Below are 25,278 nucleotides of genomic sequence, written 5' to 3'. Positions count from 1 at the left end.
AGCACTTAATATGCCTGAGAAGCAAGACTATCTCTGATCATCCATTCAGGAAGCAAGACTATCCCTGATCATGTTTCTGCAAGATCAGGGAATTGTGAAGGCGGTCTTGTGCTCTAATCTCCTGAGGTCCTTCTAGACTAGGAGAATTGAGAGCTTGTTTTCTGCTCCCACCAGCTTCCTTCCTTGATTGATGAGCTGCTTGTCTGCTCCCACCAGCTTCCTTCCCTGATTGCTTACCTTATCTTGCAATCAATATCACAATTTTTTTTTGCATTTTTTCTCTTTTGCAGCTCTCTGTTCATAAGAGATTTTATTTCTTTAGAATGAACATCTGAAGAAAGAATCCATGAAGTGATCCTAACTTTGAGAGTTATTGACAGAGAAAAGAATTGTGATTTTGCTCTTGCAGGATATAACTAGATCATCAGGCGCTACATTATATTTACTGGGCCGATACAAGCATGAAGGATACTTGAGAAAAGTTTCTCCCACCTAAGGATGTAAGCAATACTTGTGTTATTTTTACGCTTATATACTTATTTGATATTTTATCTTGAAAGGTAATCAAATGGGGAGATAAGTCTGTTCCAAAAGAATGGCTTGTATGTATCCATGAATTATTAATGCAAATTTTACAAATTGCAAGTTGGATACATTGATAATACACTGCACAAATTAAAGTCCCATAAGAACAAAATATGGGTATAGCAGTGATCAATATGATGCACGCCTGTTGCGTAGCAAATGATGTGGATTGAAGTCCCGAAAGGAAAATCCCTTGACATGTCAATATTGATATTGTGCACGCCTAATGCGTTGCAAATTGTACGGGTTAAAAGTCCCAGAAATTAATTGACATGTATATATATTAATCTGTTGCATGCCTGCAGCATGACAGATATGGTTCTAAATGTTCCAACTCCCTAAATGGAGATTATCCACGCCCTACTATAACATAACGCTCCATTGGAGGTTATAATCTACATTCTCACATAATAAAAGCCCCCTGCAGTGGCTTGGGTACCCAAAAGGCAAAGAAATGCTTATAATTGATGCATGCGCATGCACATGGGAATGGTGGGATCATGAATTGATGAATGACAAATTTTGATTTTGGAGTAGCTACTCAAATCATCAATGGGCTGTGTTGATTGGAACCACGTTCAATTATTAAAATGTCGACAATATCATTGGCCAAAATGGACTGAGGCAATTCCATTATAGATGAGAATGAACGTGAAAGAACAAACCCACAGTACGAACCCCAAAATTTGTTAATACTGAAAGTTATACTTGGGTGTTCGGAATAAAAGAGAATATTCCTACTTTGTATGACACAATGTTTCTGGCAGAAACAAGGAATGTTGGGTTTTCTCCATATTTATAGATTCAATTGTGCCCCTTTATTGCATATTTACGGAGACCAACATGTTGTCTTTAAGGGTTATTAAATGCACAGAGCATATCACCTGAAGTGATTCCCTAAAGATGTATAAATAGCTGGGTTAAAGCTATATAATGTGTCATAAAGTTTAATCCCTTTAAACAAAATCCTTGAAAGGATTGAACTTGTATGAAGCAAGTCCCTGAAGGACATGTGCCTGAAGCACAAAATCTGTACTCCATACTAATATGCATAAATTGCCTCAGTGAGTACATTAATATGTTTGCAACACATTAAAGTTTCTCAAGAGTTCCAGAAATATTTGTCTCGACTGAAAGATCGAGCATTATGCCAACGAGATTATTGCTTATACTCAGAAAGTATTGAAGCATTTTTATGAGGATTATTCGTTGGACACTTTAAGGATTTTCCGGAAGTATATTGGACCGGACATCGTATTTGAGCTCAACTCCATCACCATCATTTTGGGATGATGTGAGATATGCGGACTCTGGCAATCTATATGGTCGTTTACTGGAACAAAGTTAGTCATGAAGTTTTCAGGGGGAGATATTCATCAGGGGGGACATGGTATTCATAAAGACTTTCATACACTGTACTCTTTTTCCTTCATCAGGTTTTTATCCCACTGGGTTTTTCCTGATAAGGTTTTAACGAGGCAGTGTCGCTCAAGATTGACTCACAAAAGCAGTGTCCACTATGACATTCAGACAGATGATCAACAGTATGGCTTCAAGATATTCTATCAAGCATCAGGGGGAGAGTGCCATCAATAAAGACCTTTCCACACTGTACTCTTTTTCCTTCGTCCAGGTTTTTATCCCACTGGGTTTTTCCTGGCAAGGTTTTAACGAGGCAGTGTCGCACGCGTGTCAATATATACAGAATTTTATGTAATACATGGTTATGTACTCTTTTTCCCTTCGACCAGTTTTTGTCCCACTGGGATTTTACTGGCAAGGTTTTTAACGAGATATATTCCATATCATTTGTGGTCTCCAAGGGGGAGTATTGTAAATTATTATGTGTGGAGCCCACATGTTGGAAGGGGGCCCACACATTGGAAGAAACTTTTGCCTATAAAAATTTCATCGCTTGTGATACAGAAATAATCAATTCCGATCTGGAGAATTTTCTCTGCTTCCTCCATTTTTCTCTCATCAATTTCTCCAGATTTATAACAATATATATGTAAAATTAGCATTTTGGGCTTTTTTTGTTTTGTTTTGGTTTTTTCTGATTCCTTATGTTTTTCCCAAATGAATGTATCGGACTTAAAAAGGTATAAAACAATTTTTTAACATGGGCCACCAAACATGCAACTAAAAGGGTGCGTATTGTAATTAAGCCGCCTCTTCTTCGCACAGCAAGTGTCTGCAATTGAAGATTCGCCGCAGTTGCAAGCACAAGTGAGAGCCTTGAACTTCAAATCCATACAAGCTTTTGAATTTGCTCTGAAGAAACAACAACAACCCAGATCTGCATATTTACTGGGCATGACGAGCCCTGCCTTTTGTTAACCGGACGGAAGAGTTGTAGATCGAGTCGGATCGACACAGATCGAACAAAATCAAATGGAATTGGATCGGAGTTGATAGTGGAGGACACGTGCAACATGGAGAACTCAGGGGAGAAGCGGATTCTAGAGGAGTATGATAAGATTGAACGCAATCCCTCGGACGATTTCAAGTTCCGCAAGCTCGATTGGAACTCATATGAATGGCAAGGTGCACTGAGAGGCCCTTCTGGAACTGAATTCGAGGGTGGGATTTATCATGTGCGGCTCCTGTTTCCGAAGGAATACCCATGGAAGGAACCTTCATTCATCTTTTTGACGGAAAATGGTTCCTTCAATATCAATACCAAGGTGACATTAAACTGGAAGCCATCAATGAGGGTGCGAGATGCTTTACTTGAACTTATTGCTTTAATGCCCACCTGCCCAGATGGTAATTTGGATTCAGTAAAAGACAAGGAAGAAAGGCGTGATCTGGCCAAGAAATCTCGTGCCGCAGCCCCAAAATTTGGCAGTTATGAACGTCAGAAGTTGATTGATGTGAATCATGACTATATGCAAAGGGATGTTCCTCAACTCCAACTGACGGGAAACACTTCCCTGACACAGAGATGTGAGGTCAGCAATCCCCCTGTCAATTATTTTACCTTCTCATCCGTTCTCTTATGCTGCAACCCTTTATTTATTTATTTGTACAGGCTTATCACATTCATATACTACATTTAGAGAGGTGAAGCTCACCAATACAAAATCTAATATAAATGTAATGTGTCCAGCATTTTTCCATCTTTCTTTAGTATATCTTCCAAAGCTGGTAAAGTGTTTTCCCAATTTCAATAGTTGGTGCTTTTTAGGGGTAAAAAAGGCTTGGGATTTTACAATCCAAGTTTGTCTTCCATAACCATTTGTGAGATTTGTGAGAGTCGTTGAAGGAGGAGGGTGGCAGAGGTGTTACTGAGGAGAGAGACAGAGTTGGGATAATGATTTGGATTGCTGACGTGATATCGCCGTGTCAGGGAAAGTTTTCTCCCAGCTGACTGAGGTAGCCAATAGAAAGCAGCAGGGAGCAGGCGGCTATGTCACCAACGTTGTTGGGTAGGAATTTTGGGTTGTATGAATGAGTACCTCTACAAATCCCCCAAGAAAGCAAAACTATTTAGCATATTTGCTCTGCATGACTAGCCCTACCTATAAACAGACACCGCCGACTATGTTTCCTCATCTCTTTGCTTCGTATTGTGAGCATAATTATATTTTTAAAGTTTTGTTAACAGGAAGAGGTGGTTGTGGATCGAGTCGGATCAACACAGATGGAATCGGATCGGAGTGTGATAGTGGAGGACAAGTGCAACATAAAGAACTCATTGGAGAAACGGATTCTAGAGGAGTATAATGAGATTAAATCCAATCCCTCCTATGATTTCACGTGCCTCACGCAGGGGTGGAACAAATATGAATGGCAATTTGCAATCAGAGGCCCTAGTGGAACTGAATTCGAGGGTGGGATTTATCATGGGATGGTCCAGTTTTCAGAGGGATACCCATCGAAGCCTCCTTCAATTGTGTTTTTGACGAAAAATGGTTGCTTCGAAATCAAGACCAGCATCAGCTTAAGGCTATTATCGAACTGGCAGCCATCATGGAGTGTGCGAAAAACTATACTTGCATTTATTGAGGAAATGGCTAACTACCCAAATGGTGAATTGGTTTCAGTAGAAAACAATCGGGAAAAAAGGCGGGATCTGGCCATCAAATCTTGTGCAGCAGCCCCAACATATGGCACTTCTGCACGTCAGGAGGTAATTGATGGGATTCATGAATATATGCTAAGCAAGGCACCACTTGTTCCTGTTTCTCAACTGAGCCCTGTGAGCAATGGCACAGGCGGCGGCTCTGTCGTCAACAACATCGTTGGGAATACATTTAATGTTCACGGTTCCAAACAGGTAGGAATTTTTCAATCTGAGAATGAGGCACCCAACCTCATGATAACAGAACGTTTTCGGGGGTTTTTTTTGGTCTTCGGTACACTTTCGAGTTTGGTCATACTCTTTAGCGTACTTCTCTTTTATTGGTAGCTTCTAATTTAGGAGCTGGCGCAGCTTCTGATCCAGGGGGTTTAGGGCAAGAATTTTTCCTTTATTATATTAGTATCCGATTGCTTTGGCTTTTGACTTCTTATATATTAATAGGATAATATTAATGTTGATTTTCATATTCTTATTTAATATTGGTTTTCATGTTTCCCAAAACCAATATAAGAGTCCTTCAACTTCAACATACAACTTTGAACTTTGTGTGCAAAAAAAATTTCTAACCGCATTTATCTTTTCATTTTTTTGCAAGCTTCAGCCTTCAACCACTCAATTCTCTCTCTCTCTCTCTCTCTCTCTCTCTCTCTCTCTCTCTCATTCTCAGATTTTGTTTTTCCTATATTTTATATATTATTATTATTTTTAGTTATTGATAATTAGTAATTTGATTATCACAAAATTTTGATTATATAGTTTGATTCTTTTTTATAATTTTTTGTTAAAGACTATTTTACCTCTTATTGTTTTGGCACAAGGCCCTTAAAATCTTGAAGTTGCTGTTGGGTCGGGGAGGGGGGGGAGAGAGTGGAGAAAAGAGAAAAGGATAAGGGAGATGGAGATGGACAGGGGTTCGGGGAGATAATAAGCATAGAGTAGTAGAGTACTACTCTTTTCTTAGGAAGCAGAAAAAAGACTATTGATTGATTTAAAGTGGTACAAAAAATAATAATAATACTGTCACACATATGAACATGAAAACTCATGCAAAATTAATGCAAAAAATTAATGCTGCAAATATCTCAAAGAAATCATATCTGTAAACCACCTACTAATATCACATTCACACACAACCTATATTGCTTGTCAAGGTTAAACGTTGCATCTCTAGCATATCGCAGCAGAGGTTAAACATAGCTGAAAATGAATTGGCATAAAAGCACTTCATTAGGATTTCTTTTTTCTTTTTTCTTTTTGTAGTCAACATGGCTCGTCAACAGCGTAGGAATGCTGCCTCCCATTCTCCTCATCTTCCCTCTTCCTTTGTCTCATCGTTGATGGTGGGTTTCGTGAATCAGAAGAGAGAGATGAGAGCTAGACGATGGAGAGAGCAATGAGAGAGGAAGAGAGAACTGCTAGAGAGAGCTGGGCGGTATTTTGCGTTATTCTTATTTCCCCTTTGTTTTTCTCTTTCTTCCTTGACTGGTTGTACCGGTTGATGGGGTTGAGTTATAGTGGTTATTCACAGCCATAGATTTCAAGTGAGCCAATGGCTTAGATTTAGGCGCATCCATACACCGGCACAACGTAGAATTTTCCCATATATATAATCCCTTCTCTTTCCGCTTTTCTTACTTGTCCAAATAATTTATTTATTTATTTATTTATTTATTTTTATACATTTCATAATATATTATAAAATAAGTGTTGTTAACCGAACTCTAAAATTAATTAAGTATATCTTACTATTAAATTATTTATTGAATTACTAATTTACCTTAATATAAAATGACTAAAGAATATATTGAATTATAAAGCGAATATAATTTTAATAAATAAACTATACATATCATATTCAACTGCACATATTATTTACTAGGTAGTAGGTATGTACTTTTTTCTTTTATGAATTATGAAATTTTCTTGAGGCACTCTGCTCTCCTACCAAAACAAAAGAGAAAGCAGAAGCACTAAAAACTTTTGGTCTTGTTGCATGCATGGCTGTACCCAAGACATTTGGTCTTTAGCTTTGTAGTTGAATTACTTATTTTTCTATTTGTTTATGCTAATTAGGTTCTGTTTTTTAATATCTTTATTTCAGTCGTTTTTTGAGGCCGTAGGGCGGACTATAAATCCGGTGAATGGAGCGACGAGGCTTCTTGAGTGGGAAGTGGGAGGTGGCCAGGCGGTGGTGGAGTGCTACTCGACGGCATGCTGGAGCCACTTCTTGAGTACATCACTCGTGACGACCACCACAATTGCGTTCATGATCATCATGTTCGACTATAACAACATATCATTGTAGTGGTAATAATTTGAAGGGAACGACAAAGCTTCTGAGGTTATTCAAACTTTGAACAATAAGCATTTCCTATAACAAGCAATAAGACGAGCTTATAGCATATTACGAAGCAAACTAGCAAAGAATTTATAATGATCATGCACTTGCATCGAACAGGAGTTCCAAAAATTGGATGTTCTGGTTCAAGTTCATGATACTCACACACTCGATTTTCTTTCAATTTCGAGAAAGTTTTCAACCATTCTATGAAACCCTCCACAACTTCATTCCACAAACAACAATTCATTGTCCATTCTAATTCAATGCATCGCCATACAAAACAGGATTGCAATATTCGATGAGTAAACTCCATTGTCAATTATCGGGGAAAAAAGATTATTCAGGAATTGAAATAAACCTCTGATAAATATCAAGAGCTGTATGTATACGTACACATAAACAAAAGGGGAATCTTTAAAAAGAAAACTGATCTTTTTTTTTAATTAAAAAAACCACTTCAAAATTTAAAATATACTTTAATATATCTTATTTAGTTCCAGCATACAAACCCATATGCAATTGCTCAGCTACTACTTGAGAACAGGACCAATAGAACAACAACCCAGAAACAGACAATTGAAAGAAACACACACACATATTGGAAAGCCCACAAAATGATTTCAATAAAAACAGAAACGCAAAGTTGGAAATGTAATCAGAACAGAAAGGTTATAAATAAATACCTGGATGCCCCGTTTCAACGATCCGAGACAAGAACCCGATAGCCCACTGCGGCAAGAATGGACATTTTTGGAACTGATCCACATCGAGCTTCTTGTTAATGATTCCCACCCTGAAGTAAATGCTATCAGAAGGCGGCAAATCGACTCTGATTTCGTCCATTATTTCTTCTTCTGGAAAGAAAAAATAAAGGATTAAAACTTACTTAATGGACAGGTATCCATGGCTTTGGCAAAGCCTTTATTTTTCTAAGGAGGCTAATTTGGTAATTTCAAGTCCCAAAGTGATTATATGGGAATAAGATTTGTAAAGCGACATGTGGAACGACAGTTCAAAGTGATATTACCTGCTACCTGCTACCGGTGCAGCTGGTATACTACCTAAATGTTGTCACGCTCTCCTATCTTCGGGCGCCGTTCCCTCATTCTGCAATCTCCTCCCCTCGACTTGGCTCTCTTGCACTCTCTACCCTTCCGCTTTCATCTCATGCTCGATTTCCCCTGTTCAGTTCTTTCTCAGTCAAATAGACATCTCTAGACTAGTTCTGTCCAACTCTCAAACAGTTGCAGCTTTGCCTCTTCTTCTCTGTCCCTGTAAGTTGTGAGAGCCTTGAATCCATCTAAAGAGGTGGTTGTGATGGATCGAGTCGTTTGGACGCAGATCGAACAAAATCAAATGGAATTGGATCGCTACCGATCGTTGAAGCGGATTCTAGAGGAATTTTATCAGATGCAATCCAATCCCTCCGACGATTTCAAGTGCTGCCTGCTCGAGCGGAACCCATATGAATGGCAATTTGGAATCAGAGGCCCTAGTGGAACCGAATTAGAGGGTGGGATTTATCATGGGCGGATCCAGTTTCCGGAGAAGTACCCATCGAAGCCTCCTTCATTCACGCTTTTGACGGAAAATGGTTGCTTCAAAACCCAAAACCAGATCGGGATAAGGCGATTGAATGATTGGCAGCCATCATGGAGGGTGCGAGATGGTTTACTTGCACTTATTGATGAAATGCATACCTACCCAGATGGTGAATTGGATTCAGTAGAATACAATAGGGAAGAAAGGCCTGATCTGGCCATCAAATCTCGTGCGGCAGCCCCAAAATATGGCACTGCTGAACGTCAGAAGGTAATTGATGAGATTCATGAATATCTGCTAAGCAAGTCACCACCTGTTCCTGTTCCTCAAGTCCGACGGACGACAAACGTTCCGTGTCAGGTCAGCAATCCACCGGTCAATTATTTTGACTTTTTTTTTTTGGGTGAAAAATTTTGAACTTCTTTTTACCTCTTCTCTTCCATTCTCTCTCGCTGCAACCCTCTTCTTTTTATTTTATTTATTTATTTAGTCTATCTATGAAAAAACAGAAAACAGAGTTTAAAAATCTGAGGAAGAGAACTGCGATTTCTGGACGGAGAAGATGTATATGGATATATGTATATATATTTATGTATTTGTTTTACTTAGGGTCCTTTTAGGGGTGGAAAATGCTTGGGCTTTTACAATCCAAGTTTGTCTTCCATAACAATTTGTAATATTTGTGAGAGAGTAGTTGAAGGAGGAGGGTGGCAATGGAGCCAAAAGAAAGCAGCAGGGCACAGGCGCCTATGTCGTCAATGTTGTTGGGAATACATTTATTAATGCTACCAATTCCGACGGGGTAGGAATTTTGGGTTCTATGAATACAAATCCCCTAAGAAAGCAAAACTATTTATCATATTTACTCTGCATGACTAGCCCTACCTATAAACAGACACCGGCTATTTATCATATTTGCTCTTCGTATTTTGGGAATAATTGTATATTTAAATTTTTGTTAACAGGAAGAGGTGGTTGTGGATCGAGTCGGATCAACGCAGATGGAATTGGATCGGAGTGTGATAGTGGAGGACAAGTCCAACATACAGAACTCAGGGGAGAAGCGGATTCTAGAGGAGTATAATGAGATTGAATCCAACCCCTCCAACGATTTCAAGTGCCTCAAGCTCGATTGGAATCCATATGAATGGCAATTTGCAATCAGAGGCCCTAGTGGAACTGAATTCGAGGGTGGGATTTATCATGGGGTGGTCCAGTTTTCGGAGGGATACCCATCGAAGCCTCCTTCAATCATGTTTTTGACGAAAAATGGTCGCTTCAAAATCCAAACCGACATCAGCGCAAGGCTATTATCGAACTGGCAGTCACCAAGGATTGTGCGAAATGCTTTACTTGCACTTATTGAGGAAATGCCCACCTATCCAGATGGTGATGGTGAATTGGATTCAGTAAAATACAATAAGAATATAATGCGTAAGCTGGCCATCAAATCTCGTACAGCGGCCCCAAAATATGGCACTTCTGAACGTCAGAAGGTAATTGATGCGATTCATGAATATATGCTAAGCAAGGCACCACCTGTTCCTCAACTCCAACCAAGCAGCCTCTCCCAAAATGGAGCCGAAGGAAAGCACGGCAGAGGCACAGGCTCTGTTTTCAACAACATTACTGGGAATAAAGTTCATGCTACCAACGGCAGGGTACGATTTTTGCGTTCTATGAATGAGCCCCCCGAACCCATGTTAGCAAATATATATGGTTTGCTTCTCGTGGTTCTCTTGTTTCTCTTGTTTTTGTCAATACATGGGATTTTGTCCGGGCGAAAGAGGTGATTTGGTAGCTTCTCCTAATGGATATCATATGGACATAGAGAGATTAGTTTGTCTGTTTCAATTAAATAGAGCTATGATCATGAATGGGTGTGAGGTAATTGTAATGAAGGAATGTTATGTGATGTAATAATAATAAAGCTACTCAATGTCGTATTTCATTGGCCACCAAGGAGAAAATTCCAAAACCAAGGACATAAAAAAGCTACTCAGCATCACGGCAATATTGGTTAATGGACACAGGGGGAACAAGCACTGCTCTCTCTCTCTCTCTCTCTCTCTCTCTCTCTCTCTCTCTCTCTCTCTCTCTCTCTCTCTCTCTCCCAAAAACTAGCACCACGTTAAGTATCAAGTGAGGGGCTTCAAAGGGTACACAACAGAAAAATAAATAAATAAATATTTAAGTTTTTCAGAGATCAGACCCTCATGCTCATAAAAGGAAGTCAGCTAGATTTTAAGCAAGAGTGAAGAACGAAAAACTTGACCATCTGAGATAGAGAGAGATCGAAAGATAAGGCTTTGTGGTTTTTTTCTCTTTTGTAAAGATAACTTCTCAGTAATGTGAAATTCTCATCAATCAACAATTCTCAGTTAGATATACACGTAATTGTCTCATAAATAAATAGAAAATAGGCTACATTCAGAAAATGGATGGTCCCAACTCACTACGGAAATAAAAATAACTCCTCACTTCAAAGGCAATAGATATATGGCAACGTGAACAAGAGTAGCATAGTCGAAGACAACCAATTGCCTGCTGAGGAGGCTCTACTATCTGACTACTATTGAGATTTATCATTTACCATTATCAGAGTATGCGTAAAATCTTGTGTCGAGTAAAACCACGCCTTCAAATTTATGATAGGTACTCTTGTCCCAATATAATCTCCAAAATCACGCCGTTGCTCCTGTTGTTACACTCTACAATAAATGGAGAATAGGGGGTTCCTTACAGATCCCGGCCAAATGTTCACTCACCCTCTCTCTCTCTTCGTAACGTATAATTGCTCTGTCGTACTTTACATTTTCTGGACAGTGTTAATAAACAAGGGGTTCGCCGTTACAAAAGAATACAAGATTTACTATGACCGCACCCTCCACCTTTGAATCTGGAGGCAAGCAGTTGGTTAGCTGGAGCAGCTAGTTTCCGTGCAAAGAATTCTCTACAATCTCACTTCTGTGGTCATGAAAATGAGAATCTTGAGAAAAGAGAAGTCGCTGATCCTGAAGCATCACTCGCTGGGCTAGGAGGAACATCTCCGGATGCTCGGTACGCTTGTTGACACTTCTGTATCTGCATTAGTAAGTGTGCACAAATTAGAATGGAATTGACAATCTAGGAAAACCACAAGGGAAGTGTGATAGTTTCGGAGCATCATAGACAACTCACTAACTACAACAGCAACATAGGAGATAAGAATTTCACCTCGTCCGGACTGAATTGAAGAAGCATACCAACTACAGGTAATAGGGCCTCCACTTCACCTATTTGAGTAATAAAAACAATCAGACATTCCACTTCATCTATTGAATATAAAATAGACGACTTTGATTGTTACATCAGTCTATAATAGAAATACCCGTTTCAAGAAGCTTTAAGATAACATTTTTCAGGTATGTCATATCTACTCCTTCCCTCTTCTGCGTTCTTTCCATGTTGCGAAGCTCAGCCTTCAACATAGATTCCTGCATATATGTCACACCATTGCCAGTTCATCAGCAATTTCATTTTCAGATCTGCTCAATTCATACACATTCTATTATTTACTACAACTTTCAAAAGGAATTTCCAAACAATTGAAATCAATCAAGCCAAAAGAACAGAGGCTAAAATCTGCAAAAATCCAGGCTTCTTGATACCTGTTGGCTATGCAACCGATTCTCACGCTCCAGCTCCTCAATTTCCTCCTGAGTTGAAACAAAAAACATGTATCAGAACTGACCTAAAGAACAGTAGTATTCAAGATGAAGGATTACACACTTGAAGCGCTAAAATGTGCCGCTGTGACTGTGCTAGTTCTTCCTCTCTTTGGGCTTGCTGCCTTGCCAAAATCTGAAATTCATATTAAAACAGTGTATGAACACATTTGGATGCACAGCATGAAAAGGTAAAAGCCAGTGCACAAGTCTGCAATTATAATAACTCGTACACTTGAACTCGTAATAAGATCTTAAAGCCCCCAAGTAGCCTAATTACTATAAATATCAGCACTCTAGACCATCATTATACCATTAAGTTCATCACTACAAAGGTGAAGCACCTAGTCATTCTAATTTTATCAAATCTAGCTGTCTTATTTTGAGATCACAACTATAAATATCTAACATAACCAGCCATAAAATTATAATACTCCAGGTACAATAACCCAATGTTTTCCTTCTCTCTTTTTTTCTTGGCAAGACTAGAGAGTAAAATATAAGAATTAAAAGCAAACTGCTAAAAACAAGAAGCTCCCAGTTGGGTGGTACATGGCAAGAAAAATCTAGAGAGAGAATATAATTACCAGAATCTGCTGTTCTGCAGCAGAGTTGCTTATACTTGACGTGTCGTGTTTATACATGCCTGATTATACCAGTGTGAAGAAAAAGAAATGTTAAAACTCCAATAGGTACCCCAACAACTAAAAAACACCATAGTTCCAGCAATAAAGAAACTCTTATTCTAACTGGAACAAATAATAAGAAATTGTACTCAGGATCCTCCTACCTGTGTTATAATTATCGTTATGATCAGCCTGAGGATAACGGATTACAAATACAGAAGAAAGAAATTTATCAGAAAATTGAAGTGTGAGGATAAAGTTTAGATGTCACTTAAGAAAAAGGAACATACTCGTGGTCTTGAGTCCAATGACTGATGAAGTTTCTTGTTATCATCTACAAGTCTAGAAATTTCTTTGTCCTTCTCCTCAATCATTCTATCAGCGAGATCATGAAATGAACTGTGCTCCTCCTAAAATGATGAATACAATTAAGAGAAACCCAAAATGTAAACATTGTAAAGGAGCAAAGAGAGAGAGATTAAAGTAAATTACCTTCAATTTTTTATACTGTAATTTGAGCTCTTCCAATTCTTTTTTTATATCTTCTCCAGAAGATGCTTCATTTTGGGCTCTCAGTGTGTCACATCTTACTGCAAAAATTATTATTTCAAGAATAACTCCATTCAAATTTTGAACAATAAACATTGCCTATAACAAGCAATAAGATAAACATTGGAGGGAAAAACATAAATAAACAAGATATTTAATTAGATTAGCATGGAGATAGTACCCTGCCATGTTTCTTCCAAACTCTTAAGGTTCACCTCCCATGCTTCTTTTGCTGATCGGTGATGATTATTAGCAGATTCAAGCATTGACTCTAAGCTCTTGATCTGCTGCAAGGCGTCCTTAAGAGCAGCATCTCTGTAACAAATATGGAACTGAAAGATCAAGATCATTACGTAACACTTTACAGTAGTATATTACCTAACTCGTAAACAACTAAATGATACTCCATGAAGAGTGGAAGGCTTTTAGACAACAAACAAGACCAAACTACATTGGGGAAGGAACAGCCACCATGACGCAAGTAATTATGGTCATGAAATGGTGAATAGTTTACTACAAGTCTAAAATAGCTAATTGTTGAAATTGGTTGCAACAGAGCATTGAGCTTTTATGTACTTCTGGTAAAACACATGTTGGTGCCTTTTATTTTAAGAATCGTCTTGCCATTTTTCTATTACAATTACTAATAAATTATAATTACCTTGCCCTTTTATGAGGAACATATATCTATACCATTTCTGGATTAGGGAAATTCGAAACCAATCCCAAATTTGGGCCCCTGGCCAAAGCTCACTACAGCAGATTCAGCAATAAATTTACCTTTCTGCTATTTCTTTGTAATGATTAGCCAAGGCATTCTGAAGATCTTGAAGGGCCTTATCCCTTTCAGCACACACAAAAGATACTTCCTTTTCAGCCTCCTACAGAAAAAAAAGAATATATATAAGTAATTAATAAGGATTGGAAGATGCGCATGTCAGTTCAAGATTTTACTTCATGCAAAAAAATAAGATTAATTGCAAGTACACACTTTTAGTGCTTCCTCAAGAGCTTTGACTTGTTCGGAATCTTTAGCTCCAGCTAGCTGTGCATCCTTCTTCTGGAGAAGTGCATGAGCACGGCTTTTGTAAGAAGAAAACTCACGTTCAAGGAGGTTGATCTGCAGGATATAATAGGTAGAACATATGAGGACAGAAGACAGATCAATAAATATTTGGATGTAAGCAAACTAGATCTTCACTAAATTTAACCCCGTTGAGGAGAAGAGGGGAGGGGAGGGGAGGGGGCGCGGTGGGGCCGGGGGAGAGGATAATAAATTTAAACCTCCTCCTTGACAGCTGCAAGTTCAGCATCCCTAGCATCAAGCATTCGTGTTTTTGCAGACACCTCTGATTCCAGCTGGCCTGCCCAATGGGAAAAGCATGTGATATTGATATAAATATATATACACATCTAAACAGATGAAAATTCAGTAAGGAACATAAATATACTTCTCATTTTGGCTACTTCAATTTCAGCACATATCCGGTTGCTCTCAGCAATTTGGAGCTTTGTGTTCAGTGCCCTGGAGGCGGCTTCCCAGCTTTCCTTTTCTTTCTCCTGGAAGAATTATATATTTTTATGGTAAAGTAACCAGGCAAGGATAATGGTGACATTGATTAGAGGCACACAAAAAACCACTCTCAGTTGACAAAAGGGCATCAAATAAGGAACTACACATAATGGTCTGGCAAATAAGAGATCCTGGAAGCCATAATTCATACATGCTCATGCTTCAGGTGAGTAAGGTCTCCTTTTAGAGTTTCCACAGCAGCTCTAAGCCTTGCTGCCTCACCCGTTGATGCTGCTTCCATCTCTGCAATCTTAGACTCTTTCTCCGCAACTAGCATCTGGAGAATTACATTCACTAATTAGTCTGATCCATTTGCAAGTTACAGAAACAGTAGGTGACTAAACTATGCAATGGAGTAAAATTATTATCCCAAAAACAAGCAAAGATATAAGATAACACAACCACTAATCCACTTCTACTTTATTGTCTTCCCATTCTGATGCCAACTTTCCAGCCCCTTATATTTTAATGGACCTTATACCTTTCTTTTATTCCAACAGTGGGCTGCAATTGAGAGGAGCACAAGACTCAGGCTTCACATGACTTGAGTTGTTTATGGTTATCTATTTAAGCCACAGCCTAAGCTCAAACATGCTAATCAGTTCCTAGCATATTCATGAACAAGAAGGTTGAATTATTCCTAATCTAATTACGGGCCAAACACTGATAGATATAAGCTTGTTGAAAAGGTTACAAAAGTATCTTAAATTTGGGGATCTTGGTTTTTCACTTGGTACTTAAAAGGACTTACTGTTTTGTTGAGATTTCAAGTCCAACTCAGGATTATTAGTGACGTATTGGGAGTGAAAACATCTACCAATCAAGCTTGTAAACATGCCCATGCCCACTCACGCATTAAGGAACTAAACTTGAAAATGCACTGGAGCTCATTAATATGCTGTATCAGCTCATGCTCAATCCAAAATTACAAAAACCAAAGTAAGATTTCAAGCTAGCCCCAGATTAACTTCAGCCCTATCTTCTTTTTTCAAAAAAAAAAAAAAGAAAGGAATTTCAAACCTATCTATAAGTTGTTAAAAACGGAGTGAACATTATAATCAAAACTCTCACCTGCAGTGAAGAAATAGTTTCAGTTGCTTTATTTCTATCAGATGATGCATCAGCAAGCTGGGCTTCCAAACTCTCCAAATTCTGAAGAAATCAGAGACAGTAATTAAAGCACAAATTTGTTGGTGAAAGTAATAGCAGGGAAAGAAATACACCATCTTTTATTATAAACAAATAGGACTATTAAATTAGACATACAAATGCAAATACACCTTCTGATGTTTAGCAGAGAGTTCAGCTATTGAAGCTTGCCTTTTTTCATCAGCAGCCTGCAGCAACCCTCGCATGTCTTCCAACATCTGAGATAAATGCAAGTTAACATTAACATAGATATCCTTTTCTGTTTATTTCTTATTAATAGATATCTCATGTTAAAGAATAATACAGAACCTCCCAAAGTATAAGCACAAATAGTCATACCTGTTCCTTCTCCAAAATTGTATGTTGTAATGCCTCAATAGCGGTCTCCTTTGGTTGCAATTGGTGCCGTAATTCCTCAATGTTGTCTCGTAGTCTGTATGTCAAGAACATAGTTACAGTTAAGATAATAAATGGCAAAAGCAGTTATGAGTCTCTCAACATATGCATAAATGGGTCATGGTAGGAAGTTAACTGAGGACTTACTTATTGTTTGCACTTCTTAGTTGTTGCCTCTCTGCATCAATTGCTTTCAGTGCATCATTTGCTTGTTGCCTTGTTCTATCCAGCTCTTGCTGCAATGCTGACTGTTGGGACAACGCTCGCTCAGAAGCTTCATTTACTTCACGAAATCGAGCCTCCAGGTCATCTTTTTCCTGAAGAAACAAGACAATAGCGACCAGCTTCCGAACTTAATTTCCACCTAAAAGGGTTTTCCACTACGTATGTTGACAATCCGGAAAGAATTTACCTTTTGAACATCTTGAATACGCTGTTTTGCTCGTTTGTGAAGCCTGGTGAATTTCGAGTCGAGATCAGAATACTTCTCTTCCCGTTCTTTTATTTCTTGATCCAACTTCTGTTGAGCTACACAAAATGAACAGCAAACAGTGCAATACATTCAGATTACGAAAGATAAACTTATGAATTACGATAATTGGATATTATCAGCTACATTTTCCTAACAGAAACAACAAATTTACCAATGCAGAGACATAATCAGACCTTCAGCGAGCTTCGCAGAGAGCTCTTGAGCTTTAGAATCTGCTTCCGAGTGTGCTTCCTGAAGATGCTTCAAAGCCACTTCAGCTGCAGCTCGTGTTTGTTTCTCTTCCAAAAGCTCCACATTCAACGATTCAATCGTTTGACGCAGTTGCTCCACCTCTTCAGATTTACCGCCTTCCGTCTCACTCGGCTCTGTTTGTTGGAAATTCTGAAATCCTTCGAACTGAGACTTCAGGAATTCGTTCTGCAATTTGAGCTCCATGACCATCTGAACAAGCTGATCATGAGCATCGCTCGAGCCCTGGCCGCCATTCTCCAACGCGAGATCTCCATTGCCATTGCCTTCGTGCTTCTGCGGCTTCGATTTCTCTTCCATTTGAGCCTCAACCTCCGTCGACATTGTTAACGCTTGGTTTCAAGTTTCAACCTGAGAGAGACAAACACGACAATCAAAACGGTGCGTATCAATGCTGTGTGGATGTCATCAGAATCTCAGATCCCAAACCAAACAAGCCAATTCAGTGAAATCAACGCTGCTGAAATTCGAAGCAACAACCAGACGGTACCGTTTTGGGAGATGGAGAATTGGAGATCTATCCAGAAAATTGAAATCCCGCCCTGGTGTTGCTCGGCTGGAAGTCTGAGTCTAACGCTTAGCCAAGCACACAGAAGAGAGAGTCGCAGACACAGGGCGCGACTGAGAATGGTAAACGTCGCCGTTTTTGACACGGACGTGCATCTGCTGTTTGTCTATATCTCCAACGGTGGAGCGGGAGGACGTGGCCGATGCCTCCGTCATAAGAGCCGTAATTACTTAAATTTGAGAAGGGCTTTTTAGTAACAAAAGAGTAGAGCCCAAATTTGGGTGGGAATCTTAACTGAACTTTACTTGTGAAGCCCAAACTCTCAAAATTTGCAGGCCTAGAGCCCATACCTCTTATTAGGCCAGTGCTAGAGCTGGCTTTTCTTTAATTTTGGTTAAATTAATTAATTTTAAAGAACACTTTTTTCATTTTCTTTTTTAGAGTACAAAGCAAAGGGGAGGGGGATTTCACACACACAACTAAGATGTCATGTTGTTTCGAACTTAAGATATATGGTCCATAAATCTAGGCTATTTTCCACATTCTTTTTTTAAAAAATGAAAATTAAATAATTTTAAAGAACACATTCTTCTAAAAATATAAATTATGAATTTGGGTATGAAAATTAATTTTCGAGTGTGAATACAAAACTCATTATTTTCTGCTGGCTCCATTGAACTTGAAGTAAATCACATCTGCTTCTAGCAAAAAGTATGCATTAAATATGAAAAGGAGTACATTGGTCACCCACCAACAGGCTCAAATAAAATGACCCAAAACTCCTATCAACTTTTTTTTTTTAAATCTGATGCATTCAATGTTTCAATGCAGTTCAGTTTGATTATAACTTACACGGGCATAAAATGAAAAACTAAGGTGGATCCCCAACCAGCTTCAACTTCTCCCCATCTAATTCATGGGTTCATTCTTTCTGGGTCACGGCTACTTCTAAAGAAATTTGCTGCTGGTTCTTCTCCCAATTTGTTATGGGGGGTAGAAAGAGAAGAAATCAGGTACTAAGCTTAACATCTCCTGTTCTTTAAACAACTGGTATGAGAACCTCAACATCAACATGGATAGCAGAGAGTGGACATGGTTAATGAAATTGTATAAGACAGGCTGATACAATAAGTCACTTTCCTCTCCAAACACCACAAACTGCCTTCACATTGGCAATTTAGTAGTGGCGGAGATCTATGCCTAGCTACATCTCTTTAAGTGCTCCTATGAGCTCTTTCTGAACTGTGACCTCCTGAAAACAAGTGGCAGATCTTCAAGGACAAAGCTCAAATAAAGCTCTGGAAACAGTTTCTTGAGAAACATTTGGAATAAAAAAAATTACCAAAAAAACACACTAACCAGCAGATCTTGTATCTCTACACTGAACAGCTACATGTTCGAAAAACTCTTTGGAGGCATCTGCAGATTCACAACAAACCTAAATGTAAGACATGATAATATAATTGAACCAAGCAAAGACTAATCTTAATTTTAAAAAACAAGATGAACAGAGGACATTCAACCCATGGTACTATAGAATGTGAAGTTGCCTGCCTGTAGCATATAACTTTACTTCAATCCCTAATGGATATGTGATTTCCTTACAACTTTCTGGTCTTAATCTCAATATCCTAGTTCTAAATCAAATGGATAAAACAAATGCAAGACCTCAGCGGAATGTGAACATTTTTTATTTGTAGGCCCTGCTCATATGACATACCATGCTTCATTGTTAACGAAGGATCTTTTTCATCTACATATCCAATCACCTTTGCTGGTATTCCTGCCACCATGCTTGAGAACCAGAGAAAGAAATGTCACTTTCCTAAGAGTACATATTCAAGAATCATTACTATACTGAAAATCAGGAGCTACTTTCTACCTGCGTGGAGGGACATTTTTCAACACAAGGGAACCAGCAGCTATCATTGCTCCTTGACCTATTTTTATATTCCCGAGTATTGTTGCACTGGCTCCAATTAGTGCACCATCACCTACTTTTGGGTGACGATCACCAATTTCCTTCCCAGTTCCCCCCAAAGTTACACCCTGTCAATAAAGTGCAGCACACATAGTTCTTTGTCATCAACAATTACTTATCAACACAACAGAAGTGAACCCATGAGTTGAAACAAAAGAGAATTATGGAATGAACTTACATGCATCAATGAAACTCTGTTTCCTACAACAGCAGTTTCACCAATAACCACACCTGTACCGTGATCCAGCAGTATTCCCTCTCCAATTTTTGCAGCTTTAGAAAAACCATCAAAGAGAAATTATATCAAATGTTGGTTTTACATTATAGCCAGAGGTCCTTCCCTATCTCCTATAGACACAAATTCTACTGAGAGCAACGGTTTCAACAAACAAATCAAGTGTTGTACATAAATCTTCAATTACTCTAGATTTGACCAAACCTTTCACTTGCTTGAACATGTTCTTTGTTCCATACGCAAGTGCTAAAAACAATAAAAGAATTAATATGTTTATTTACTTGCTTTAATTATTTTTTATCATTTGGATTAAATTATGCTAATGAATGACACAATAGCAAGTGATCCAGTGATACTCTATGTCAATGAGAAGCAAAATCTTTCGTGTTGGGAGGACCATGTCAGAAGTTTCCAAAATCACATCGATTATATGTTTAAAAGATTCTACCATTGTTCTTATAAAAGTCAATATTATCATGAAAATACCTGGGTGAATGTCCACTCCAAAGACCTAGGATAAAATGGTTATAAGATTAGAAGGAGAACAGAAAAGCACAAACCTATAAAACAGGTAGTAATGGTCATCGGGCATCAACTGAAAAGGAAAATACCTCACTAATTCGGCTTTGTAATGCCAAGGCCAAAACCTTGCGTCCTTGACTCCACAACGAATGAGCTACTCGATGCACTTGCAAAGAATGGTAACCCTGCAAAAGTAAAGTCACAACATCACTTATGCACTCTTGTACATCTATAACAAGAGAGTGAAAGAAAACTGATAAGGAAACTAAGAGCAGAACACCTTGAGATACAATAGGGCAGAACAATAAGACAAGCAAGCTGGATCACGGTCTTTAAATGCCTGAGGAAACAAGTTCAAAACAATAGAACACAGTTTCCATCAGTTACGGGGCATAAACAAAGTCAAAACTATATTCTCAACACAAACTTTAAGTTACCTGCACGTCTAAGCGAACAGAACGTTGAATATCTCTATCATGCATCATCACATCATAAAATATATCCATCAGCTGGGTTGCCAAAAGAGTCGGGTTTTGCAGTCTATTGGCAAGAACAAAGCCCAACGCCTGCTCTAAACAATCATGCGCCAAGATGCTCGCGTACAAGAAGCTACTCAAAATTGGCTCCTTTTCTGCCTGCAGTGTCAAAAACCATTAAAATCATTAGCCTCTGTAAAACCCACCAAAGAAAAAGATCGATGGGATATTTGTTAATAATTGCAGCAAATTTTGTTGCCTAAAATAACTTAAAGCTTCATACTTCCTCACTTGCAAAACTTCCCGGACTTTTTCATTACCAAAAATACACTTATTCTGGTTGCTAAAAACAACTATTTTCAACCATTTAACAAAAACTTTTAAAATTTAAAACAAAATATTAATATTCAGAGCACCAAAGTTCAACTAACTAAAGAACCAGAAATCCCTCGTTAAAAATTTGCATTGTACCTCCAACTTGGCCTCTTCCCTGACGGCATCCCATATCGGGTCGCCCGAAACCGAAGCCGGGTTAACCGGGTCGGAATCGGGTTTCGGAATCCCCAATGCGTACACCGGAAAAACCTTCTCTAACCGGTACGCGGTGGACTCGGACCCGAAAAAGCTGGGCTGCTCGTCGTCGTGGCGGTCTTCTTGTCTCAGAGCCAAGCGTTCCGAGAGCATTTTGGGAAGCGCGACCCAGCTCTCATCACTGACGCAGGCCATGAGAGGTTGAAAATGAAGCTTCGCTAGCTAGGGATTTACTGAATCACAATCACTCGATTGGGAAAGAGAGCCTCATAAATAACGAGAAGCATAGGAGAGAGAGAGAGAGAGAGAGAGAGAGAGAGAGAGAGAAGGCGGTGGTGGTGGTATGGGATCCTGTGTGTCGCAGAGTGTGGCTTTGGTGTGGTGGTGGTGACGAAACTGCTGCGTTTCGCTTCGCGTTTGTTTCCTGTTTTTCAATATTTTTGGCGAGAAAATTGTCGTGGCTGGGATGAAGATAGAGACGCGGCTGCGACTCTGCGAGCGATTTTGATAATTGTGATTTTCTTCGAACGGATGGTTCGCATCATAAGTTGGGTTTTCTTCTCCTTTTTAAAAGCCTTTGGCTCTGATTTTGGTACGCTTTTTTTGCCTCCCCTGCTGTTTCGTCTTTTTGATTGCGTAAAAATTCGTGTAATTATTATTATTATTATTATTATTTGTTATTATTGCTCAGGTTTATTAATTAAATGTTTTGGAAATGGAACAACGGTGTATCATCCCTTTGTATTTTTGTAAACCATATGTTAACACCATAGTCATGATTCATGAATAAACATAGTGAATCCATTTTTCCTTCTAGTAGATGAGAGTCAACGCTGTGTGACAAATTATGTTATGTAAAGCTTTTTCTTATCAGGAGGAAATTGTGTCAGTAATCTAGCCGCAAATGGCTAAGGAGTTTCAAGGGCCAGTACAAATACAAGGGTTATATGAATAACATCTAGACAATAAGGTGTTTCTCCAACCAACATTAAAGCTAAACTCTTTTAAAGTAGGAGATGCATCGATTTGAGGACATGATTGAACTTCAAGACAAACAAAACCCCAATAAGGGAATAGCTCGTTTAGACGAATATGATGGCCCGGGAGATTTATCGAATCAACGACATGGTTAAACTTCAAGACAACCGAAAACCCAATAAGAGGAGCTTGTTGAGATGAATAGAATTATGAAATTTTTACTGAAATAAGCAAATACAATAAGTCAATGATCAATTACTCTTGTCAATATATACTTAAAAGTAGCTTAGCCTACTTGGCTTTAAATAGTAGTTTTGAGACAATTCATTCTAATGTACGCAAATTTTATCAACTTACTTATTCAAGGATTTTCTAACTTTAGGTATGAAAAGTTGAATACTATATATGCGTCACTTCCATATTACTCTTTCATTTGTAGGATTGCTAAATTTAGTTTAGTGACTTCAATTTGAAGAAATGATACGAGTTCACGTTTAGTTTAAGAAAATTTAACTACTTTATAGACCTAAAATACTTCTAACAACGTTTGATAGAAACATTCTTAAATGGTATATAAACTCATGGAGCTAACTCGGGTACATGAGTTAGACTTAAGTCGATCTCTCTCAACCCACTTAATTAACCTGATTGACTTCATCCCTGTTTAATTAGGACAAGCTACCTGCTCATCAGCTAATGCAATTAGGAAGACATCGCAGGATCTTGTTAAGTGTACGTTTACTGCTTCAATAATGGAAGGAATGAGAGGGGGGTCATATGCATATTGTCTCTATCTTGTGTATTCATTGATCAACAATGCTTTTCTAAAATTGATTGAGGTGGGTCGAACAACTTAAGACAAAATACGTCTACGACATATGTGACCCGATTGGACATGCATGTTATCCCAGCATAGTGTTATCGGACATCTCCAATTGCAAACATGGTGTTATGATTTTTTATCTTATGTTAAAAATTGATGGTTGATGAAATTTATTCGGAATAACAATTCGCATTGTATTCAAATATAATTTGTAGCTGTTTGATCGATGAATATATTTATTATATTTTATTAGGTTATATATTAATCACAACTCGATGCATTGTATTTGTATTTTATGCACTAACTTATGGAAAGCACACCAATTTATTAAACCCTTTGATTATTACTTGTGTGAAAAATCCATCCTAACCAATTAACCAAAGAAGCGTGATGAAATTTGAACATAGCATTGTTGCACATTTGACTACTGCTAATGTATCATCTATCTAATTATAAATGAAGGGGTTAATCAGTCTCTTAATAATCATAACCAGACTTGCCATCGCCTCATGAATTTTGCTCCATCCAAAATGAGCACCGCAAGTGCGCATTGATAAAGTGTCCTTGGCCGCAAAGGGTGCAGAAGTTGACAAAGGAGATGAGGAAGGTGCAAGTGACTGAGCGAGTTACTTTACTAGTGTTACTGTAGGCACGTGAAATGAAAGCCCACGAAAAGAAAAAAGCCACCCGTATGATAGGAGGATTGGATTGGGACATTTGAGATTGAATGTGGTCATGTACTCGGCCAGAGACATTCCTCCATTCATTTTTGTATGGCCTTTCCCTTCCCTCCCAACTCCAACCATATTATATAACTAATCATTGCTCTTCCAATCATTCAGACTTTTATTCAAGACATCTGGGATTGTTATAAGAAGACAATGGCATCTTTGGCATCTGGGATTCATTATAAAAATACACGTTAGCTGATGCACATCCGACTCACACTTTTTCCATTTGTTGGGTTGATGGGTTCATTTCTCCAACAATTGTATGCCAATGAAACAATATCCAGGGAGCAGGTAAAAAAAAACAATAACTTTAGGTATACAGAAAGAGAGAGAGAGAGAGAGAGAGAGAGAGAGAGAGAGAGAGAGAGAAGAAATGGAGGGTTCATATTATATTATTGTAAGTGGACAAATATTGTAGATTTCTATGACCAAGAAGAATCTCAACCAGAGCTTGACCAAAATAGAATATAGGCAATGGTCCTGCCTTCAATTTAATATTTAAAACAAAAGTGAACTGAATAGCTTTCATTTTTTTTTAAAAAAAACACAACTTTTACAGGTATATATAATATATGTAATGATTGAGGGTAGTGGTGAACAATTCTGTGGTGCGAATTTGTAGAGCCATCTAGTAAATATGGTGAAATTTGTAAGGTTTACATCTTCACGTGTAAAGAATCTTGTATGCGTATTTATAGAGAGTTGAGTTACCTTTTTATTGTCAATTTATTTTAAATAAAAAACTCAACTTTCTTTAAAATGTAATATGTATATAGTGAAATCCTAATCGTTTGTATACGTCTATAATCTTTGGAAAACAACGGACTTATTTGACCATACAACAATATGAATTTGCTGACCTCTAAATCTGTTGTATGACATAGAAACCCGCACGAACACGCCCTGATTAAATATTAAAAAGCTTTAAAGTGGAATGTCTTTATGTTTATTAATCTCGTCGACCTCCTTTTTTTTTGGTCAAACAAATAATCTCCGGAAAAATGGCGCCTTTTTCCCGCGCACTGCTTTGCCGCTGCTTTTTCTAATTGTGGGCTCTGTTCCCCACCGGGGCCCACCATTCATAGAGCCCTGGACGGTCCTTACCATTTCTGGCCCACCAAGCTTTTTATCACTTTCACTCAAACAATAAAAATTTTCAATAAATAAATAAATAAAAATAAAAAGTTAATGTTCTT

The 25,278-nt window shown here is 38.3% G+C and overlaps 4 protein-coding genes and 1 long non-coding RNA gene across 6 annotated transcripts; 2 read left to right on the top strand and 3 right to left on the bottom strand.

Moving 5' to 3' along the window:
• Positions 1-2,562: 2,562 nt before the first annotated feature.
• LOC117634674 lies at positions 2,563-6,995 on the top strand. Its single transcript, XM_034368860.1, has 3 exons — positions 2,563-3,539; positions 4,196-4,867; positions 6,774-6,995. Exons 1-3 carry the CDS (start codon positions 3,021-3,023, stop codon positions 6,975-6,977), a joined length of 1,395 nt encoding a protein of 464 aa, XP_034224751.1. The 5' UTR covers positions 2,563-3,020; the 3' UTR covers positions 6,978-6,995.
• Positions 6,939-8,151, bottom strand: LOC117634675. Its single transcript, XR_004586819.1, has 3 exons — positions 8,041-8,151; positions 7,697-7,867; positions 6,939-7,043 (listed from the first exon to the last, which is right to left on the bottom strand). It is a non-coding gene; the product is annotated as an uncharacterized LOC117634675 (long non-coding RNA).
• A 153-nt stretch (positions 8,152-8,304) lies between these two features.
• On the top strand, positions 8,305-10,513 carry LOC117634673. The gene is made up of 2 exons (XM_034368858.1): positions 8,305-8,915; positions 9,521-10,513. The coding sequence occupies exons 1-2, from the start codon at positions 8,331-8,333 to the stop codon at positions 10,346-10,348; spliced, it is 1,413 nt and encodes a 470-aa protein (XP_034224749.1). The 5' UTR covers positions 8,305-8,330; the 3' UTR covers positions 10,349-10,513.
• Positions 10,514-10,918: 405 nt separating this feature from the next.
• Positions 10,919-17,972, bottom strand: LOC117634672 (protein GRIP). 2 transcript variants are annotated; one of them, XM_034368857.1, is made up of 22 exons: positions 17,788-17,972; positions 17,222-17,648; positions 16,968-17,083; positions 16,703-16,872; positions 16,499-16,592; positions 16,291-16,377; positions 16,082-16,162; positions 15,162-15,287; positions 14,889-14,997; positions 14,722-14,801; positions 14,429-14,557; positions 14,218-14,318; positions 13,619-13,752; positions 13,381-13,478; positions 13,179-13,298; positions 13,053-13,080; positions 12,850-12,908; positions 12,327-12,398; positions 12,206-12,253; positions 11,926-12,031; positions 11,772-11,830; positions 10,919-11,639 (listed from the first exon to the last, which is right to left on the bottom strand). In XM_034368857.1, exons 2-22 carry the CDS (start codon positions 17,619-17,621, stop codon positions 11,529-11,531), a joined length of 2,328 nt encoding a protein of 775 aa, XP_034224748.1. In that variant the 5' UTR covers positions 17,622-17,648; positions 17,788-17,972; the 3' UTR covers positions 10,919-11,528. The 2 variants fall into 2 exon arrangements, with proteins under 2 accessions (XP_034224748.1, XP_034224747.1); XM_034368856.1 differs by having other exon boundaries at positions 17,222-17,972.
• A 532-nt stretch (positions 17,973-18,504) lies between these two features.
• On the bottom strand, positions 18,505-21,849 carry LOC117635956 (serine acetyltransferase 2-like). Its single transcript, XM_034370355.1, has 10 exons — positions 21,491-21,849; positions 20,981-21,178; positions 20,824-20,883; positions 20,633-20,728; positions 20,508-20,532; positions 19,965-20,059; positions 19,688-19,854; positions 19,526-19,599; positions 19,165-19,224; positions 18,505-19,057 (listed from the first exon to the last, which is right to left on the bottom strand). The coding sequence occupies exons 1-10, from the start codon at positions 21,743-21,745 to the stop codon at positions 19,020-19,022; spliced, it is 1,068 nt and encodes a 355-aa protein (XP_034226246.1). The 5' UTR covers positions 21,746-21,849; the 3' UTR covers positions 18,505-19,019.
• Between the last annotated feature and the right edge of the window lie 3,429 nt (positions 21,850-25,278).

This window comes from Prunus dulcis, chromosome 7 (assembly GCF_902201215.1).
Source record: "Prunus dulcis chromosome 7, ALMONDv2, whole genome shotgun sequence".
NCBI lineage: Eukaryota > Viridiplantae > Streptophyta > Magnoliopsida > Rosales > Rosaceae > Prunus > Prunus dulcis.
The sequence above is the reverse complement of the archived record's forward strand: the minus strand, read 5'-3'. Positions and strand labels throughout refer to the sequence as shown.

What these genes read in the sequence shown, in the direction of transcription:
- LOC117634674 (XM_034368860.1), top strand. Translation starts at nt 3,021, where the DNA reads ATGGAGAACTCAGGGGAGAAGCGGATTCTAGAGGAGTATGATAAGATT. An exon ending in CCCTGACACAGAGATGTGAG is followed by an intron (nt 3,540 to 4,195) that starts GTCAGCAATCCC and finishes TTTTGTTAACAG; the next exon opens with GAAGAGGTGGTTGTGGATCG. An exon ending in ATGTTCACGGTTCCAAACAG is followed by an intron (nt 4,868 to 6,773) that starts GTAGGAATTTTT and finishes TCTTTATTTCAG; the next exon opens with TCGTTTTTTGAGGCCGTAGG.
- LOC117634673 (XM_034368858.1), top strand. Translation starts at nt 8,331, where the DNA reads ATGGATCGAGTCGTTTGGACGCAGATCGAACAAAATCAAATGGAATTG. An exon ending in CGACAAACGTTCCGTGTCAG is followed by an intron (nt 8,916 to 9,520) that starts GTCAGCAATCCA and finishes TTTTGTTAACAG; the next exon opens with GAAGAGGTGGTTGTGGATCG.
- LOC117634672 (XM_034368856.1), bottom strand. Translation starts at nt 17,621, where the DNA reads ATGTCGACGGAGGTTGAGGCTCAAATGGAAGAGAAATCGAAGCCGCAG. An exon ending in CATTGGACTCAAGACCACGA is followed by an intron (nt 13,081 to 13,178) that starts GTATGTTCCTTT and finishes CGTTATCCTCAG; the next exon opens with GCTGATCATAACGATAATTA. An exon ending in CTTAAAGCTTCTTGAAACGG is followed by an intron (nt 11,831 to 11,925) that starts GTATTTCTATTA and finishes TTACTCAAATAG; the next exon opens with GTGAAGTGGAGGCCCTATTA.
- LOC117635956 (XM_034370355.1), bottom strand. Translation starts at nt 21,745, where the DNA reads ATGGCCTGCGTCAGTGATGAGAGCTGGGTCGCGCTTCCCAAAATGCTC. An exon ending in TACAAAGCCGAATTAGTGAG is followed by an intron (nt 20,533 to 20,632) that starts GTATTTTCCTTT and finishes ATTTTATCCTAG; the next exon opens with GTCTTTGGAGTGGACATTCA. An exon ending in ACAGAGTTTCATTGATGCAT is followed by an intron (nt 19,855 to 19,964) that starts GTAAGTTCATTC and finishes CTTTATTGACAG; the next exon opens with GGTGTAACTTTGGGGGGAAC.